Source organism: Macrobrachium rosenbergii, chromosome 27 (genome assembly GCF_040412425.1).
Source record: "Macrobrachium rosenbergii isolate ZJJX-2024 chromosome 27, ASM4041242v1, whole genome shotgun sequence".
NCBI lineage: Eukaryota > Metazoa > Arthropoda > Malacostraca > Decapoda > Palaemonidae > Macrobrachium > Macrobrachium rosenbergii.
The window spans coordinates 36,790,241-36,811,833 of NC_089767.1; the positions used below are offsets into that span (position 1 = coordinate 36,790,241).

General features: G+C 34.8%; 2 protein-coding genes across 3 annotated transcripts; one reads left to right on the forward strand and one right to left on the reverse strand.

The window, feature by feature from the left end:
- Positions 1-4,988: 4,988 nt before the first annotated feature.
- Positions 4,989-14,039, forward strand: IntS10 (integrator complex subunit 10). The gene is made up of 13 exons (XM_067129554.1): positions 4,989-5,252; positions 6,186-6,253; positions 7,032-7,162; positions 8,211-8,326; positions 9,258-9,333; positions 9,789-9,919; positions 10,108-10,223; positions 10,659-10,844; positions 11,467-11,834; positions 11,986-12,197; positions 12,752-13,000; positions 13,445-13,635; positions 13,858-14,039. Exons 1-13 carry the CDS (start codon positions 5,100-5,102, stop codon positions 14,018-14,020), a joined length of 2,160 nt encoding a protein of 719 aa, XP_066985655.1. The 5' UTR covers positions 4,989-5,099; the 3' UTR covers positions 14,021-14,039.
- LOC136853651 (differentially expressed in FDCP 6 homolog) lies at positions 13,712-20,380 on the reverse strand. Of its 2 annotated transcripts, none has more exons than XM_067129552.1 (9): positions 20,313-20,380; positions 19,589-19,719; positions 19,222-19,349; positions 18,124-18,309; positions 17,714-17,806; positions 17,372-17,512; positions 17,065-17,133; positions 16,192-16,335; positions 13,712-15,867 (listed from the first exon to the last, which is right to left on the reverse strand). In XM_067129552.1, exons 2-9 carry the CDS (start codon positions 19,692-19,694, stop codon positions 15,667-15,669), a joined length of 1,068 nt encoding a protein of 355 aa, XP_066985653.1. In that variant the 5' UTR covers positions 19,695-19,719; positions 20,313-20,380; the 3' UTR covers positions 13,712-15,666. The 2 variants fall into 2 exon arrangements, with proteins under 2 accessions (XP_066985653.1, XP_066985652.1); XM_067129551.1 differs by having other exon boundaries at positions 19,589-19,725; positions 20,313-20,355.
- Between the last annotated feature and the right edge of the window lie 1,213 nt (positions 20,381-21,593).

Genomic DNA, 21,593 nt, shown 5'->3' on the forward strand with positions numbered 1-21,593 from the left:
AATCCATCTATTCATCCCTTTCAAGGCCGAGTCTCCTTACTACAAACATTTCCGAAGCGTGTACCCTGGTGTGCTTCTGATCAACACTTGGGTGGGTGACCAGTCAGAACTACCAAAAGCGTTGGCACGTTTTAAAAAGAACAAAAGACTCTCCTATTCTGCAGGAGCTGCGATGCTGACGAGAAAACACTGGAAGATAATTGTAAAATATAAGACGCACTTTATTTTGAAAACGTAGAAGGGCCCGCCAGAGAGGGAATTATCCCTGTGGAGGGCTGTATATAAAACCAAAGTGAAGTGAAGTGAAACGTAAGACATTCGAACATCCGCAGGGCGGGACAAGATACTAATAACATCGCTCTGAGAAAATACTCGTTGAAAAACTCTCCTGAAAAACTCTCCTGAACCGTCTTCTTCCAAAGGGGAAAGACGTGTTGAAGGTAATAAAAAATTAATAACATATAGCCGCTAGCCATAATTACAGGGTGTTTTATAGAAGCACCGTGCAATTATAGCCTATTACTTAATACACCAACTCTCCTGAGCCAACACATTTCGTTGTATTCGCGAAGTGAACGAAACTGCAAAGAATTGTGTGTTTCTTCCCGAAAAGAATTCAGTCTGTTGTGCGTTCAAGGTATTTGGATAAAAACGCTTATTTCTAGAAACCCTTTTTGCACTATCTCCTCCCCTTGCAGATCCAACATCCATCGCAAATGACGGTATCCGACAGTTTTACCAGGAATGGCGATGGCAGTGAACGCTGGAGTCTCTGGCGAGCAATAGGATGCGTTGTAAGTTCTGCGTTGTAAGATTGCATCGACCCTTTGTAGGATATTAAGCCCCTAGTTGTGAAATCTGTTTGCTTTCGTTAAATCTTTCTTATGTGATTTATCAGTATTTCTTTCTGCCATTTATTAGTATCTAGTCTATATATCATTGTTCTTTGTAAACTACAATGTAGAGTTTTGACAAGTCTTATAGGCCTATGCTGTTGTAGACCTATAAAGTTTTATAAACTCTTAAAAACTATAATTATCCCATTATTTCCTGAAACTGTAGGAAATAATGGGACAGTCATTTTAGTTCTTAAAACAGTTTATAAAACTTTATAGGTCTAAAACATTATAGGTCTATAAAACTTTACAAAATACTCCTTTTTCTTCTTCTGTCAAAGGCTGACTTTCAGTTAAGCTGGTACATGATAGTAATCTTGATTTGTGCAGTTCCCTTTCCTAATTTCTAAAAGTTTTTCAAAATTTAGTTCTATGGCATAAAAACTAACTATCACAACTTAGGATTAAGTTATTGAAGTTTACTGAGAAAAACCACGGCACATTTTAAGTATTTTGTATAACGATGCTGCTTTCTGCATTAAATACTCTCTCTCTCTCTGTCTCTCTCTCTCTCTCTCTCTCTCTCTCTCTCTCTCTCTCTCTCTCTCTCTCTCTCTCTCTCTCTCTCAAATGGTGTGAGTACACATGCATGCATCCCCGTCTTAACAAAAGAGGTACTTTGTAGTAACAGATTTGGATTTTTTGTATGTTTATATGCTTCTCTCTCTCTCTCTCTCTCTCTCTCTCTCTCTCTCTCTCTTTCATTCCTGATGTTATGGTAATAGACTTCACTTTCTCCATCATTAGGGGATTAACGTTAACCTTAGCCTACACTTGCTGTTACATACGTTACTTTTGTTCATACAAAGTTCCCTGTCGTTTATTTATTTATCACCAAATTGGCAGTCCCATTTGTTTGTTTTCACTGTTTTCTGTATTTCTTTAATCCAGTTCTATTGATAAATTCGTGAATAAAAAGATCAGACCATCAAAAGATTGACGAGGAACAAATACATCAACTAAAATCACTATAGCCTCGTGAAACTGCTGAATCTGAATCAGTCTAAAAATATGTGAAAAGAACAGACTCACGTAGGGTTTTTGGGGCAAGTGAGAAGCATAAATTTTTCCTCCGCGTACGTCTCATTGGCTTCGTGTTTCTCCTGAGAACAGGACAGACAAGAGTGGTTATTGAAAGCATTCTGAGATCTCTCACACCCCGTCATTATGCTATTATGCAATAGACCGATCTTTGCCCGAGGCCTGGCAACTGTCTTCCTTGATCAAAAGGCTGAATTCACAAGACCAAATTTGCCAATCTTAGTTTAAGAATTTTACGGCTTCTTCTTCTTCTTCTTCTTCTTCTTCTTCTTCTTCTTCTTCTTCTTCTTAGAAAGGAGACCAGAATCTTTGTATCGTACTAATTTGACTCCCAATGCCCAGTTTGAAATATCCATAGAAACATTATAGAAAATGAAGGAAGCGTTCAGTTTGTAGTCGCATCTATAAAATAGCACCAAAGATTTTTTGTAGTATAAAACGAATGAATTGATAAAGAAATCAAGGGATTTAGAGCCTAAAGGATACGAATACAATAATTAGTGATTCGAGGGTCAATTTTCTGTATATATCTAGCTTATAACTTAGATGTCTTATTTACAGTTTGTTGTCAACAAAACTAATAAACATTCAGTTTGCAGACTTTTGTTTATTCAAGTGTCAAAGTCAAAAGTAGCTTAGAATGTTGGATGTTGTGTTGAACTGAAAGATAACATCTAAAATCAAATGAAATTCCGTACATAAACCTATTTCAAGACTAGAAAGATATATATCCTCGTTGAGCGTTGTAAATATTTAAACTCTACGGGGTTTGTCTACCTCCTGTGGTTTTCTAAGTTTTATCTTTTACTTTTTTTTAAACCGCGAACTCGCGTGACTAGTGATGAGATATATTGTTTCTGTTTGAGATAAACAAATGCTAACTTTTAACTATTTGTCTTTTGCTTCTGATTTTAAAACTATACCGATAGCTAATTATGAGTGGTGACAGACAGCTCATGAAATGAAGTAAGAATACAAATAATCTCTATGAATTGTTACCTAAGGCTTGAGATCAGTGGTTCTTGACCTTTTTATTACCACGCCCCCCTCTAAGAGTTGGTCCCTCCCTCCACGACCCCCTTGCATCTATGAGTAAAATTCCCTCCCAGATTTAAAGGAAGATGAAAAAAAAAAAAGAATAAATTAGTGAGATACTTGACACTGCTTCTTAGCGACTCTTGTTGAGAGAATAACGAATATAATTAGAAAATTTATCATTTTTCCATGGGGCTCGCGCCCCCACCCCTGGAAATTGCTGACGCCCCCCTAAGGGGGAGCACCCCAAGGTTGAGAAACGCTGCTTTAGATACTACGAGAAAGGACACATATCCAGATACTAGGTAATATCTGTCTATAGGATTAGGGGCAAATGGAAGCTCATTTGCTACAAGCAGTAAGGTGCATGAAAAAGAAATATTATATACTGAACAACTTGAGTGCTGGCAGTGCCTTTTAGACAAAAACGCCCTAGGGTTGTCACAGTTTCACACTGAAGAGAGAATTTAGGAGACGCGATACTGAGAACCAAATATTTTCAACCTATTTGACAGGAACACCTGATTTTTAAATGGATTTGTTTAAGGTTAGATGTTTCAAATGAACCTGCTCCTACTTCGTAAGATGACTTGCATCTGTTTCAAACCTTGGTCAAGAGAGATTCCCTGTGAACACTTCGTATGCAGAAGAATGTGATAAGAATGGTTCAGGTTCAGTGCGTATGAAGATGCTCAATAACCCCCAAAAGAAGGAGGATTTAAGGATGATGTAATTCCTAAGGATTTCATCCATACTTTTATGGTTAGAATATCAGTCAAACCAAACAAGTAATATTTTGTACCTGGTATTTGTTTATCACAATAAAAGTGGTTATTATTACGATGTAAACTTCAAGATTCTAATATATAAATATATATATATATATATATATATATATATATATACATATATATATATATATATATTATCACATATAATATATATATATATATATATATATATATATATATATATATATATATATATATATATATATATATATATATATATATATATATATATATATATATATATATATATATATATATATATATATATATATATATATATACATACTGTATATATATATATATATATATATATATATATATATATATATATATATATATATATATATATATATATATATATATATATATATATATATATATATATATATATATATATATATATATATATATATATATATATATATATATATATATATTACTTTTATTAATTAATTTTTTCCATTTTTTAGTTACTGTAGATTGAAATTATGAAAAAACACCAGACAGCACCACATAAACCATTTTTTCCTTTTGATATGGCTTTCTCGGAAACCAGGTAAGAACTCAGGTGAGTTGCTTTGTGACCATACTTTTGCATCGACTTTCAGTGAAAATCAGTGTTAACTTAACTGTGAATATCTTTGGAATATTTGAGGCAATAAATATTGATGATTAATGCCAGCACCTAATTATAATATGTGCTAATGTGCATGCTTGTATGTGTGTGTGAAAGAGAGAGAGAGAGAGAGAGAGAGAGAGAGAGAGAGAGAGAGAGAGAGAGAGAGAGAGAGAGAGAGAAATGGAAACATTTATTTTATATTGATGTCTATTGTTTATATTTCTTAGAAAATTTCTACTCGTTGCAGTTATCAACCCTCGAAAATGGTTTCTCCTTGTTTACTCTCACAATCATAGGTCTCTACAAGGTTTTTCTTACGTAATGTGTAATCTGTAAGTTTCACAATAATTTTAAGTAATAAAAGCACATGTTTTGAGACTAACATTATCTGAATTTAACTAAGAAGTCTAAATTTGCCCTTTTTACACTTTGCGGATATTTCCTAGCTTTAACGTTAAAATTAACTTCATATTCACCTCAGAACGCATTAATTTATAATTTTTGTGGTATTTTATTATTTACATCAATACGCAATAATGTTAGCTATTCTCCTAAATAGGAGAGTTTTAAGAATCCTTTTATGCCACTATACTCTGATCCTAACGCCAAAAGGTAGAATTGTGTTGTGCCGTATCCGAACAACTCCAAATATAATTTTGTTTTTCTTCTAATAAACTTTAAGTTACTTTATTATTAGGAAGGAAAAACCTTTTAATCATGGCTTCACCACCGGAAGAAGATGCACTTCAAACGACAGATGAAGAATACTTGATATATAGAGCCAAGGAAGCTCAAAGCAAAGATCCATGCGCCGCCAAGTGCTGGATGATAACTGCCCAGGTTCTGTTTCCTAAGAACTTCGGCATACAGGTAAAGCGGGCTTAGTCCTTATTGCAGGACTTTTCTTGTTATTATTTTATTTTAAATTATGGAGCGAATGCAAAGCGAGGGCTCAGGGCAACTGTAGGCTTTGTAGGCATTTCAGACTTACCTTTACCTAACCTAACCTCTGGCGCCGTGCCCTAACCTGGGGAAGGGAGGGGGTGACCTCAAGTAAGTCGTGACCCCGCCCTCTACATTCTGCATTTATTTTATTTTAAGTCAGTATTACATTTTGGACTTGTCCACACACCCTTACTTTGGTTCCCCGGCATTTTGCCCCCTCCTGTGACTCCTTCCCCATATAATGTCACTGTCAGCCAAATGGGGCTGTCAGTAGGCTAAGGGGCCGTTCTAAAATTGCGTAACACTTTTCTGGGAAATTTTTTACCTCCCTTGTCACACCTCATAACACATGTCCAGACCCCCCTAAAAAATTATGTAACATGAGCTAGTACCCCAAAAATTATTATGTTTCCCTTTTTTTAATGCAATAATATATTAAAGTCTAGTCTAAAACCTGGGAATTATTACCTTTAGGTTTTTCTTAATACTTTTATGCTATTAAAGAATCACAGATAAATTTGAAATGATGACAGCGAGGCACATTAACAGATACATTGGATAGTTCACACATTTCAGTAGTGACAGTAAAGCATGAAAATATAGCAAGTACAGTTACATGGATGTAGCCTGACATAAACTAACCCAACTTAAATGGCAGGTCCTTACCTGGTTGGAGAGATCTCCCTGACTTAAGCTGATGCAGAATGCTATAAGTTATAAGAAATTGAGGGAATGTGTCCTAACCTAACTTAGGATGCCCTCTTGTTTGTTGAGAGTAAAGTGCATTTATTTATGTTATTAAGGACTATACTGTGATTACTTTGGATTTGTTTTGATGGTGGTATTATTATTTTTCAGTTTGAAGTCTACCAAATTGAGAAAGCAGCAAAGAATGTGAAAGAGGCAGCAAAATGCTTGGGAGTATTGTAAGTTTTGAGAAGTGTTTCTTACTCTATATGAAATGTGTATTGGATTTTAGGACAGTAATTTATAGTATTGATATTTCATGTTTCTGTATTTGAAATATGAATAATTACGGCTGTAAGATTATTATGCAAAGGCCACTTGGGCAGGAAGTTTTATAACCCAGGCTTGGGGGAAGGAAGGAAAATAATAGGATTGAAAAAGAGGCTCCTAACTCCAAAAGTAATAACAAACCTACGTTATCTTTAAAAAGTTGGTAGATTATAGGAATTGAGGAAAAATGAAGTATGTTTGGGATAAAATTGCAACCCTTGAAGCACGCAAAGTTTGAACATAATGTAACTGAAGTTGTTCAGACTGTGGTGTATTTCACTGAATTTGGCTGATTATATTCAGACATTAGATGTCAACCAATAGTTAATTAAATGTAAACTTTAGTTGTTTCAAGCCCAGCCCATTACCTTTAACAGCCTAACGTAGAAGAGCAACATGGAGGAGTGCCTGAAGACCCTTCATTTCATTTTGAATGTATAGTAATATCTGAATTAGGGGTAGGGATATGGCTGTGTAAGAGCATGAAAATTTTCAAGTGTTCTGGTGTCAAAATTGCTCATTGAAAGATCCAGCCTAGAAAAGAATAATTTAAGCAAATGTTAGACTTCTGTCTCCAGTAATTTTTAGAAAAAGAGTTTCTTCTGCATAGAAATGTTAGGTAAATTTTTATAATGCATAATCTGACCATCTACTGCAAAGAGATTCTAAAAAATTCTGTGTTTTCAGGTTACGAGAGTTTGCTCCAGAACCTTTACTGTGGCGGGAAGTTGACACAATTATGGCAGCCTTAAGGCACAGCTCACCTGAATCACAGGGGACTTCATTCTTGAATTTATTGTTTAATATGCTGCCCAAAGGTGAATTTTTATGAGTACATTAACAGTCATTCTCTAAAGCTAACTTTAAATTGGAGAAAATTGGGTAGAATTTAAGACTGGGTAATTGATAAGAAAATTGAAGGAAATGTATATTATATCAATTATAGTTTTTAAGATAAATAGGATACAGTTTTCCAGAATATTCCAACACATTTCACTTTCTGTTACTGTGGCTTCCTTACTCTCCTTGGTATGTTATTTTAATTTCCTTTGTATTGAACATTGGCAAATAAACTTCCTTGTGAAAGGCTTACATAGTTTGTTTGTTATATATGATAATATTTTGAAGTAAGTCATTATTGTAAAGTTACAGTGGCAAGTTTTCTCTTAGAATAATGTTCATGCAGTTAATTAACCTCATATTGTACAAATTTGTATTACTTTTTGAGTGAACCAAGAGATATTGTTAATCAAGAGAAAGGAAGAGTTTAAGATATACTGCTAGGGGATCGCACTTCTGAATGTGCCATTCGTTATTCCTTCTCTCAGCTAGCTGCTGGGCGAGTTGTAATGTTTGCAGTTGAGCCGTACTCATGCCATTGTGTCTTTCTTCCATTATAACTTTTTCTTAATAGTAGAATTCTTTTTTCCATTTTTTTTATAATAGGCTATGGGAATGTTTCTTTTTATTTTTTGGGGATATAACATCTCAAAGCATCCTTACCTAAATTATGAAATGGCTTATTTTATAGTCTTGCTATAAAAAACAGTATATTTTTTAATACATAATGAAGTTTATTTTCAAATACAAACCCAAATGGCCCACCATCTTGCTCTACATTCCAGTTTTCAAAGATTGCAAAATGAAGAATGAAGTAAGCTAACAGCTTTCACTTACTGGTTGAATGGTGCATGCATATTGAGTACCTGGGAAGATGGAGAGGGAGAGTACTGTATTTGGTAAACAAACTTGCTAAAAGTTAGGGGTTTGTATTTTCAGAAGCAAATTGAGCTTTATTTACTAAAGCTCACATCCAACTTCTCATGTACATTCAGTCAGTATATGACTTTTTTTTATTTGTTATAGATGTTCAGTTAGGGATGGTATTGTCGGCTGCTGAGCGTTCGCAAGACATGATGACTCGGTGCCGGCTGATGTTACTCCTGACGACCACATTTCCGGAAACAACTGCTCATCATGGGGTATGAATATTGCACAGTATTTGTGTATGTTCTATATTTGTCTAGGGTTCGTTTAATTCTGTATAATTTTTGTACAATATTGTCTTTTGAATTTGGTTAAATTCCTACTAGGTTTGTCTATGGTGGGTAATTAGCTAAATAATGCAGAATTCATCCTTTCCATCAAAATTATAATTATGGGGACTTGAGTCTAAGGAACTTAGCCTGTGAAGAGTATAAAGGGAAAACAATGTCTTTATAAGGTGGCAAACTATTATCCACATAATGTGGGTTATGTAATAACTATTTGCAGCAGTGTGGTGCCTCTATTAAATACTACTAGCTGTATTTTGATTTAGTAAAAATTGGTGATTGTTAGCAGGTCTACAACCACTTGTTGATGGGCATTATGATGACTTGAATGTAATCTCTGGTGTTCCCCAGAATAGTATTCTTGCCCCATTACTTTTTATATTATGCACAGTATGTAGTTGTTGCATATACAGATAATGATACTTTATTTGTATTCAAGCCATCTCTTGAGTTTAGACTTGTGGTTACCGAATCTCTTAAGAGAGATTTAGCACCTTAACGAAAGTCAAGTTATGATCGTTAGCAGGCCCAGGAAATTGGATTCTGTACTCCACCAAGATCTTTTCATTATCAGTGCTTCGTTAATTGCACACAACTCATTTAAAATTTCAGGTTTCATTCTGTACATTCTTGGTTGCAAATTCACTGTCTTTCTTATTAGCCTTGGATGACCTAGTAAAAGTTGGAATATTATTGGGATCTTATGTAGAAAATTTATTATTTGGGATGAATCTTACCTACTGTTGAAGAGAGTGTAAGCTATCTTTAACAGAAGTATCCAAATTATAAATTTTGTTTGAAAATTTATATATTTACTTTATCATACTGTTTATGCTAAGCATTCGTTTTTGAATTTCAGCTGAAGTTAGTCGACAGTTTGTTAGCAGCTGAAAAACATTGTTCTGGGCCAATTAATCCTTTCCGACGTATGCTTGGTAAGTTTAAGTCAGCTGATTTTTCAGTTATGCTTTGAAATAGAGAATAATATGCACAAACTTTTTAATATATTGTATATTGTAGTTTTGTTTATTCAAAGTGGAGGCAGATAACTTCAGTACATTTTTTGAACAGGTAATTGATCAAGAATTCATGTTTGCATAACAAAAAATTCCATTTACAGTTTTAGACCACAAATTACTCTGTAAATTTCCAGTTCAAAATATTTTAAGACTTAAAGTTTGATTCATGGCTAATTGAAACAGTTTATAAAAACTAGTCCATTGCTTTTCAAAACATAAATGTTAAAATAACATTAAGTGATACACTGTTGCAACTAGGGAGTGGTAATACTGCATGTTCATGAAAGAGGGGGATCACACAATAATCAGTGTGCATTGTTATTCACCAAGCATGAGAATAAAATATGATGATAAAAAATGTTCAATTTCAGTTTGCGAACTACTGCCCAGACTTCTTCAAACACGTGGTTTAGAAGTAAGACCAAAGACTCTCCATAATTTATTATCCAGGGCAATTGAATTCTATATAGCATATGTAACCACGCCTCCTAAGGTTATGCAGGTAAGGAAATGGATTTAAACTGTCATCTGGTTTGCATAAATAATGCTCAGGTTGTCCTTAAAAGTAAAGAACAACAATTAGTCTAATTAAGGTATGAGTTAGAATGACCTAGTTACATTGTTAGTCAGAGGTAAGCATAACCATGTAATAGACAGGTAGTAAATGTTATTAATTTTAAATTATTATAGGGTATACTGGATGGTGATAGCAAAATTGAAGATCCCTGGCAACAACTTTTCTCAATTGTTCAACTTATTGGCTGGAATCTTGGCTGGGACTTATCATCGGGATTTGTAAGTACCAGGTAAGTAAAGTTACAGGTGAAGGGATAGAATATTTCTTAGCCCTTGACAAGGCTACTGTTAGTTTGTTTTAGAGAAGTTTTTATCAAGTTTTACTCCATTAATTACTCTTTGTCTTTCTCATGTACTCATGTGTAAGTGCAGTATAGGACATTTTACCCATTTTCAAGTGCTTTCCTCCTGTCATGGTAATACTTAACAGATCTTTCCTTTACTCTGACTAAGGCTTGCTTTGGCACTGATAAAAGGTTTCATGGCCTAGGCTATCCTAGGAAGTATTATGTGTAAATATTTTAACAAAAAATGTGTTAATGGGTTATTATCTTGTATGAAACAATAATAATAAACAATAGAAAATGTGCAGTTTCATGTTTAGAGCAAAGTAGAATCATATTGTATTGTCTGTTTATTCATATCTTTTTTATATATTTTATTAGTAACAGAGAACTCATCTTGCAACGAATTCAGAGCCTTGTTGAAGGAGGGGCCCGTTTGGGTGGGCCCAAAGGGGAGGGGGGAGAAGATGTGCGAGAAGTACTGTACACCACTCTCACCATTTTCCTCCATGCTCTCATGGATTACACCAAACGACTGTACCCAGACTTCAACGAAGGTACGAAGAAGTCTTACTGAAACTGCGTCCCATTTTAAGTCAGTTACTTTTGTTTTTAAGTAAATTACTTTTTGATTCAGAACTTACACAACTCTGAAGTTTTGTTTTACAGATTCTGGTTAGAGACTAGGAAGAATACCAAGGTGCTGTGTGGCAGCTGATTTGCAATGTTATTTTTAGATATAAAAACATATAGGTACCCATCACTTAATGCCTAGAATGCTTTCTGGACTGCCAGATTGCAATATGTTTTACATTGCAAACAATAGCTTGGGTTAACCTTGCTTATGTTGTATAAGTTTGAATTATTTTGTCATTTGTTTGGGATTTATAGGATTGCTGTTAGTCTAGCTTATAGATATTTTTCAAGTCTTCATTAAATTGATGGTACTATATTCATGTACATTTGAACACTAAGAAGACAGATGTTAAGTGACAGATACCATATTTATATACACTGCATATATATTTTTAATTTTTATAAAATTGGAAATTTTCTGTTCCATTACCCTTCTAATACCAGAAAATAAAATCTTGCTTCTGCTATGTATGTACTTTAGATACATTTATCAGCAAGATTTTAGAGATCTAGTGACTTACATTACCTGTATTTACCTATGCCTTTCAGAGAGTAGTCTCTCATCGAATCCTCCCATGACACTAGTTGAGGCATTTGTGTCTCCTGAAGTTGACAGAGAAGATTCAGTCATTGTGCCTCCTAAAAGATCCAGGCCGTCTTTATACAGGGCACAGAAAAAGTGCCCATTGAATATAATCCCCAATTGGGAAATGGACGCCATTCACGAAGATCCCACCATTCCGATTATCACAGTAAGTCGTCCCACTTCAAGTGCACCAGGTGGACAGCCAAACACTGGTTCCATGGTGGGATTGGCTGTAAGTGCACCAGCAGGAATTGCAGCCGGTGGACTGTCGCAAGCTCTTACTACTGCTATCAAGTGCTGGGATCTCCTCAATTCGTATGAACAGCTCAGGGCAGGTAAAAAATACATATGATTTCTTAGATGGTCTGAAAAAACTGCTGATGAAACACTGTGCCTTATGTGTTTTTTATATTTAGTTCAGTGTGAATTAGTTGTGCAATGATACACGAGTTAGAAGTTGCCTATTGGTTATTCTCAACTTTTCAGAATTTGTCCGTTTACTGGATAGCTTGGGTACAGACCGTTGGTGGTGGTTACGGGTATTCAGAACAGATGTCCTGATATATCAGGGCAGATTAGCAGAGGCTGCAAGAGAACTTCGTCACACACTGACTCACCGAGGTCCACAGATGCCTACTACTTTCATCAGCACAAATCTGAAACTTGCATCAGTGTTGTATGCTCTTAATAGCCTCTCTGTAAGTACTATAAAATGTATTTTGCATTTGCATTTGTTGGTGATTTTGTTTACGAATAATAACAAGTTTTGTTATCACAAAGCAGTTACAGTATTTTCTTGTCTAGTATTTTAAGATTTTTGCTAGTGCATCCATTACGTCTGCTTGCTGCCAGTACAGTAATTGTTACTTAATACAGTACTTGTATTCTGTAATTACAGCTGTTTTAGGGGACTCTAAGCTGTTAACTTTCATGGAATTTTTTGAACACTGGAAAGTTAAAAAATTTTGGAGCACAGTTGAACACTTCTTAACTCACATCACAAAGCTTCATGCCATAATCATTAATAATAGGTACAGGTACTTTTTTTCTACCCAGGACTCCTCTATTCTCTTTCATAAAAGTAGAGTTATAAGAACTGAAAAGTTAAGTAGTAATCATATGCCTCTGGATTATTGGTAATGGCTGTATTTTATTGATGATGATGTCTCATTCATATTAGTTTTTTTTAGTTTACAACACTTGATAATAAGGATTAGGTTTCATGTTAATGTAAAACTATTTTTTATGACAGAGTGCGGCTGAGGCAGTATTAGAAGTGGTGAATCAACTACCGGGGTGGGTGCCAGGCGTTGGGGGACTAGCCACAGATCTGTGCGTTTCAGCATTACCTGCCAGGCGTCATTTGCACGTACTAGCACTTACTCGACCACAGTGTCTTCAGTTTGCCACCACTCTTCTCATTCATTCTCTCCGTCAAAGAATATTTGTCGACAAGCACTCGGATGACCTCTGCATGGGTTATCTAATAACTCTCCTTCAGGTGAGTTCCAACCAATATGTAGTTGCTATTCTATAAGGTATGTTTGCCCTTCGTTTATATGATGAATCAAGTCAGATTCTTATTTGATATACTGCTGATATGGAAAATATAAAATGAGACTTATTATTTAGGTATGTCTGTAAAGTGAGATGGTAAGGCAAATTTTATATCCAAGCAATTTAATGATTCTTCTTTTGTTTTGGCACTTGACTTGGGCTAGCGATAGATATAATTGCCAAGAGCTATTGTCAAAATAACTGAACAGTAATCAAGTGCTGTGTACTTATAACTATGGAGAAGCATATTAATTAAGATAATTTAGCATGTAGAAAGCCAAATTATGTTAATTAAAATTTTTTATTTCAGATTCTATACTACCATGGGACATGAGATACTGATGGTTATTTTAGTCCAGTAATCTTTTTCAATTTCTTTTATCCCCAGTATGAATGGCCTAAATACATCAGTATATTTGAAGAGATCTTGATTATAATTAGAAAGCACGGAGGTTTCTCTTATCCACTGTTCTACAGTTATGTTACTACGCCTGATATCCTGGAAGAATTCATGTATTTAGCCATCAAGGATGGCGGAAGTCTACAGTTGGATATCATACCAATTAATCATTCCAATAAGTAAGTAACAAGATGGTTTGGTGATCTAAACTTTCAGTTTCCATATAACTAGAGTGGATACAGAATTACAAAATTGTTGACATACAAAGGTTTATTATCAGTTACTGATGTATTTCATTCTTTTTTCAAAATGAATTGTTTTTTTCTTAAAAGATGAGAAAGAGGTTTATTAGTTTTAAAGTTGGATTTATTGTTTAAAGTTAGAAACTGATGAACTTTCAGGCAACAGCGCACGATATCAACGCGAGGAGTTGACAGGGACCTGAAGCATGACTTTAAAATGGGAATGAAGAAACTCATGTTGCGTAGTTCGGAGTCAGTAGAGACTAACATTATCACGTTCTTGATACGAGAGGGGTCCTTAATTCATCAAAATCTCATGTGAAGTAAAGTTTCTAATCTTATCTATATTTGTTTGATGTTTCCTGTGAGGTTCAGGTTTGTAGGAAGGTTGGTTGTTCATCGGTAAAAATTAAACTTTTAGTTTGTTTCTTTCCGCCTTGCGATGGAAATATTTCAGTAATTCTGAGATCTGTTTAATGCTTATGGTACCTTTACTTTTTGTGGGTGTTGATGCTAATCGTCCATTATTTGGTGTTTACCATTAGCATATCCCAATCACTTTTATATTGGTATTTTTGCATTTAGGTAATTTTAACGTGAAGATTTGGAACTTGTTACACTCAGAGAAATATTCTGTGAATTACTGAGTATGATTAACTTATATTTGTAAGAAAATGGATAACATTAATTGTATTCTTCAAACTGTTGGAATATAGGATTATGCTGAGATAACATAATACCATTAATGTGATTCATTCAAAGAAGAAATTCATATTGTTAAAGTCATGATGACAGTACAAATTATTACTTCCATTGATGATAACATCCGAAGTACCCCATTCAGTTTCTATTAGCGTTCTCATTTATAGCAAAATATTTCTTCTATTTTCTAAAGTGATTCAGATTGGTAATGAACCACAAAAGTGAGAGTTGTGTGAACTGCCTTTTTATAGTAAAAATATTTAACTACAAGCAATCATACATTTAAATGTACCACATCACAGACCTTCCATAAACCAGTGGGAATGCCCATGATATTCAATAATTTACTTTGTAGAAACTGATGTAGATCTCTTAGCACACAACCATAAACCCTGTTTGTTAATGTTATTTTTCTTTGAATAGTCTATGTACAAACGTAGGTTAAGATTACACATTAGCTGAAGTGAAAGAGTAATATACAGTTAGGGAAGTTTTACACAGGTATATCATACATTGGTTATATCTTGATGAAAAACAAACCTTGCGGCGGGTTTTCTCATGTAAGTATTGTTCAAAGTAAGTAGTAATGCCAGTATTGGTCTCCAGAATAATGTCTTTGCCAAGCAATCTTATAATAAATATTTTCTCAAATTTTACTGCTCCAGTTCTTAAATGTTATCCGTAGAATTATGCCTTGCCCTGCTTTTGTCATTTTATGTGCTGTACTTAGTATTTTGCATTTGTTATGAAGTCCTGTTTGTTTCTGCTAGTGTTATTTTTGAGTGGTAGGAACGTATCCCCACTAAACCATTTTATAATTTCGTTATGAGATTGACTGCGTAACAATATTACCTAGAAACCTAACCCCATTGTATAGCAAAAGTCACCTGTAATGGGTGTTTTGTGAAACCTTGTCAGTTCAGTAATATGTTTTAACTGACTTTACTTTTGTTACTTTAGTAGATTATGGTTTTGAATAAATTCTGTCTGAAAGTATTCGCTGTTATAGAAATACTTGAAAAATGTCAGTGGAAAAATAATGAAACATTTTGCATTAATCTCTTAGTCCACAGACATTTTTTCAAACATTTTTGTAAACACAGAAACTATTTTCAAGCAGAATTTAGTCAAGGTCTTGATCCAGTTATGCGATACTTCAGGAACTTCCTTTTATTCTGGAATTTATGTAGCACTTCGCTGATTATTTTTTCAAAACTTAAATGTAAACCTACAGCAGTGAAAACTGTGTATGAAAATACCAACCCTTCAGTGTTTTTTGTTTCTACTGCATGATGTCTTTAGACGTTGCAGTTCATCTTCCAGTGTTACTTTCAAGGACAACTTTGTTTCAAGGTCTCTTGCCAAGATAGGTTCCAGGATGAGACGAGTTGCAGGCTTAAGGTTCGTGGACTTCTTTCGCTGCGATACTGCTTGCTTCTCTGATAATGTCTTTCGCTCTTCCTTTTTCTGTCGTTTTTGGAAAGGAGAAATAGACATGTATGCGTAAGCTACTTTATGCATTTGATAATTATTAGGATGAGGATATTCAGTTAGTAAATGAGTGCAGTACTTGTTTTTTATGCAGAAATTACCATAACTGTCTTCCATAGTGTGTAATTGCTATAGATATTGGATGAGATACTGTATTTTTCCAAATTTCCATATTTTTCTAGTGTTTCATTCCTTATCTGTATTCTATATTTTGCATTAAAATGTGTGCCTTATTTTTAAATCTGTATTCTGCATTGGCTTTCAACTTACTTTTCCAACAATGGAATTTTTTCGACTTACCTGCTGTAACTGCTGCTGAAGCTGAGAAACCAGATCCTCAGCTTCCTTGACCTGACTTGATAAATCTTGTTGTTGCTGCTGGTGTTTAACTATCAGTGCTTCAGTTTTCTTCAAGGCTGCTTTATGTGCCAGTATGGAACTTTCCTGAAAATACAAATGTATATAATACCATAAATGATTGAAATTGGTTGAAGGATAAAAGGATATAATTTTGTTTTGCTACTTAGTCTGTGGACAAAGTACTGTACATGTTTTGTAGGAGGATAACGGTTTCCCCAATATTATAAGGAAAATATAACATTTCTTGAAATGTTTCAAAGGCTCTCTTAAACATGAGATTACGTCATGTCTTCCATGGATATTCTTTGTAAGCAAAACAGAATCTTATTAAGGTTATGTTTTAAGTGAATTTGTATGTTCATTATATCACTCATTTGGCAGCTTTATGCTTCCACAGGCAGATAAATCCTTGCTTTCCTTACTTTATGTTTGTATTTTGCCATATTTGTTATTGATTTGATATTGGTATTTTTTTATTTGCTTTTTGTATTACTATACTGTTTTTGCTTGTAGATACAGCTCAGAAAAGGAAAAGTAATTTTCAAATTAGATGTACAGCTCTTATTTTCACTTCACTCTACCTATCAGGACTGGCAGCTTGGCTCTCATCATGTCTGTAGTGAATTCTGTAAAATGATTGTACTGGCCTAAGTAGAGTTTTGTGCACAAGGTTACATCAGTCATACTCTTAAGTTAGGCTACTTCCTGGCATGTGCAGTTTCAGGAACTTTAGGTTAGAGTTGCTGTGTGCAGTGCTTACCTGAATAAGTTAGAATTGCAGTATAGTGCTGCACTGTAACATTATAAACTTACCTGAACTCCGGTTTCCTCGGTGAAGGATTCAGTTTCCACCACAAGTCTCAGCATTTCTGCAATGCTAACCTGGTAAAACAAAATTTTGTACTGAATTGTCTGCTTTGATTTTCCTCAGTAGAACTGTGAATGTAAAATTAAGAAAAGATAAAGTTGAAAATAGAGCAGCAGCATTCTGGTGGGGTACATCTCAAGTTCTAATCACCTTGCCTTGATAAGTAACTTTATAAGTGATTTGTCATACTACCAGAGATAAGTATAAGTATCAAATACAGTTAAATAGGAAATTTAAATTTACATATCACACCTGGTCATCATTGGCATCTTGTTTTCTTTGTAGATCTTCCTCTAACTGTTGCTTTTTTATGGCTAAGCTGAAGTATGCAGCCCTTGCTTGTTGCAACTGTTCCTGTACTTGAAGCTGCTTCTGTAACAGGCTTTCAACGATCTGTAACATTGCAGCATTTCAGAAATAAAAGTACAGTTGTCAGTTATTTCAGTGGTAATCACAAAGATTGAATTTTTTAAAAACAGATTTCATACACAGATTTTTGTTTCATATTTTATTGCCGACTTGCTTAATACAGTACTTATATTACTTGACTATTCCTTTGTATGGCATTCATTTGAAAATTACATAAGTACCTACTTCTTTCTGATTCTTCTCCGGAGGTAGTGCTGAGAAACTCCTCTTTACCAGATTTCTCTGTTGTTCAATCAGCATTTCGAGTGCCTGGTATGCCTGCAACATAGTAACAGTGCTATTAGAAAAAATACTCTTGCATCCTAATGTCATTGTAGTACACATTTTATTGCTTTATGTTCATTTCTTCTCTATATTTAAATACATTTTTCAGTAACCTAATAAGGCAGGTCAGTTGACATTTCAGGTATAAAAATTGACAAACTTTGATGAGAGCAAAAGAGTCAGATAAATGGAAAGTAAAAAAAACATTGCCTGTGTGTGAAACTATGAAACCTTGATAAAAAAAGTCTGTAAATAACTTTTATAGAGAGAATGTTCATGACAGTAATAATCAAAACTAATTTTGTCTTCACCTGAGCAGCACCTTGCTCAGCTTTAGCTTTTGACTCTTCCAGTAGCAGTCGGTACTGGAGTTCCTGTGCCGAAGCTGCTTGGTCAGCTTCCAGTAAAGCAGACCTGGCTTTGTTTGCCTGTGCTGCCCAATCTATGTGTCCCCCGTCATCATCGTCATCATCACCATCTTCTTCACCATCTTCACTCTGTAGTGTAAATAAAAGGTTTTGAAAAAGTTTTTTACTCATATTGGCTGTTTATAGACTGTTAGACATGTACTGTATCAGGTATTGTGGGTTCACTTGAGCATTTGGAAAGTTATTCTAAAGAAAGGTACAACCTTAAAATATGTTAAAATTGAAAGTAGGTTTTAAGTGATAAAATCAGATTCTCTCTCACTCTTTCTCTCTTATCTGTTGTAGTTGAAGTTGAAAGGGTTAAATGAGACACATTTAAAAAGATGTGCATCGAGTGAAATACTAACTCTTAAATACCTTTATCTTCCACAAGATTTCAGGCAGAAATAAGGAGTCCCTCCCCATTTAAAAGTTGCCACAGAACACCTGTATGTCATCCACACCTCATATTTTCCTTGTGGAAATCAGCAGTCCTGTAGTTTCTTAATTAATTTCCTTCACAGTAAAACTATGAATATATTCTGAAGCTAGTTTGTTCCATAGTTCTTTTAGAAGCTAAATCCAACATTGCCTCATTACTAAAGGTATTTTCTACTTCGGCTTCAGCCTCTCCTGAACTTCCTTGCATGGTGCCTCCTCTTTGCCTTTCAATTGATGTTACCAAAGGCATTTCTCAAGAGGTGCCTGACTTTTTAATGTTGCTAATGCCACGTTTACACGGTATGTTCCAGTTTCCTGTTCCACGAATTTTATTATGGGAAAGATGGAATTAATTTTTTTTTTTTTTTTTTTTGCTGTTCCGGAATCTTAAATTCACTTACTTAAAAAGGTGGATTTCCTGCAATTTAAGGAAACTAGTATGTTGACACCTTATTTTTCCTTTCATTCCATAACGTTTCTTGCAACAACAGAGCTTATCTTTTGTCTTAACCACATGAAAAATAAATCACTAGGAGATAACACAGAATCAATGGACAGTACCTGCCTCCTTCGTTTCAGGCTCACGGCAACACGGAGCTCCGCCTTCCTGTGCATGCGAGCCAAGCGATACCTCTCCTTGTAAAGCCTTATGACCTCACTCATCAAAAGACTGCGTTCACCATCACGTCCTGTCCCAAGCGTAGAGTGAATTAATGTGGATGAACGGAAGCTTGTCCTTTTATTCATTAACTATATTTGGCTTTGAATAACATACAGCAGTTTGGAAAAATAGAGCCATAATAAGGAGTGCAGGGAAATCTTTACCTATACAGTACAGTATATGGTTTGCTTATCAGACTATCATTTTCTCCATCAAAACAGTACAGTTATTCAAAATGGGTATTTAATTGTTCAATTTATTTCTTACCCTGAGGTATCGTGAGAGTTGGTGATGGGGAAACACTGGATTGCTCCAAATCAAAAGAATCATATTGATATTTTGACTGTCCTGGTGGTGAAGGTGAGTCCCCCATAACCAGTTTTGGTAACAGTCAAAACCTGTACCTGAAAATGGAAAAATTTGTCACTGTTTTACTTCTTGTGTATGGTATATTCAAATACCCTTGAGATTTGAAAGAAGGAAATTATGACATTTTTATAAGGCTCTGAAGTTCTCCTTATAGAGCTTTTTTTCATAGGTAGGTTGCTAGACTATAACAACGGTCTATCTTGGTTGATTAGTTTATCAAGCTAAAATAAAACTGGTCTTAACTGGCTCTTTTGTCAAGTGTTAATGCAGATGAGTATGGGCATTAGACACACTGTTAAAAGCCCATTTGGCCTATGCTTACTTAAGCAGGGTATTATGAACCTGGTAGTTAAATAACTGTTGTTAACTGCCAAAGTGAACAAGGGTATTGGGTATATATATATATATATATATATATATATATATTATATATTACAGCTTATGGTTGGTCTAATATAAACATTACTTGTAGGGAGGAGTATCATAGAAACATTACCTAAAACGTAATATCTTGTCGATTAACGGCTTCTAAATAAATTGTGCACTAGACAGCGAGCATGTGGGAAAACGGTCAATTTCTCATCTATCTTTCAACGGTTAAATTATTCTTTGAATACTGTACCTTTCGCGTTTCAACTTGCTAGAGTAAAAACATGTGTCGATTTGTTCCTGGTGACGTCATTACAGTGCGTGTAAACGTTGCCATGGAAACGCTTGTCAGTTAACGAGAGTGAGTACGTTTGTATTTAAGTGAAATGACAATTGTCAACTTTTTACATCACTATAGATTTCTTAATTTTTGAAGATTATTATGTTATTTCCAAACAGACTTGACTCTAGTACATTCAGTAACTCTTTTCCCCTACATTTATACAAATGGTTTCGATGAAGTATGAAGTCATGGAAAAATTCAGGGTGTCGATGTCCCTTGCTTTCTTTTGATATTACAATAAATATATCATAAATATAATTCTTAAAATTGATTCATATATTTAATTTATCATACGCACGTCTGGCAGTGTTGCAGGTCTCGGGTGCGGTACGCCGGTAGCACCGCCAATTTCATAATCTCACTGTTCTTCTTCTTCAAGGAGGTTGAATTCTTCTGACTATCGCTAGTCACAGCTCTGGTCTCTTCTGTTTCGGGAAGTTCTCGGTGGATGGTGTGAACGTCGTCTGACCACTGATTTTAAGCAATCATTCGTTCTAAAAAACAATTTACAGTGCTAAAATGGCTTGTATGACAGGATCCACCGTGCCACTAAAGGTTCAGCGTGGACAGATTCAAGTAAGTTATTTGTCTGCTTTTCAAAAGTTTGGTAATTTAAACGTTAACCAGCTTCAGATGCATAGGCCTACGTGAGTTATTTGCTTCATGTTAAGACAATTACATCAATATTCTCACTATGGCTGATAAAAGATAGGTTAACTTCGAGCATGTGCTTAAAGTTAAACATTATCGATAGGACCGCTTATAGAGCAAACATGTGGAGGTCACTATTATTCCATTGCCTTTCATGTCTCTTCAAGTTTCTCTGTGTTATCAAAGCCTTTAGTGAGATTTCTCATATATACTTTAAGTCATATTAGAACTATTCTATCCCTGTGTTGCAAATTTGGTAGCAGGACGTCAGGAAACAACTCAGTTGTCGAAGGATTTGGCGCGAAACTGCACGAGGGCGTTGACATACAGTAGTTGGCGGGAAGAAATGTTCGCTCTTACTGGCTACCAATGAATCCCACTGTCTTTACGTAATTAATTTTGCATGCGATAATTTCAATGAAGAATGACCTAATCCTGATGGATATTACTATCTTACGTAGGTATTTATTCTGTATGTTTACAGTTATGTAAATAGCTATTTAGCGCAGTGAAAGTTGTCATTGTTATATAACAACAGTT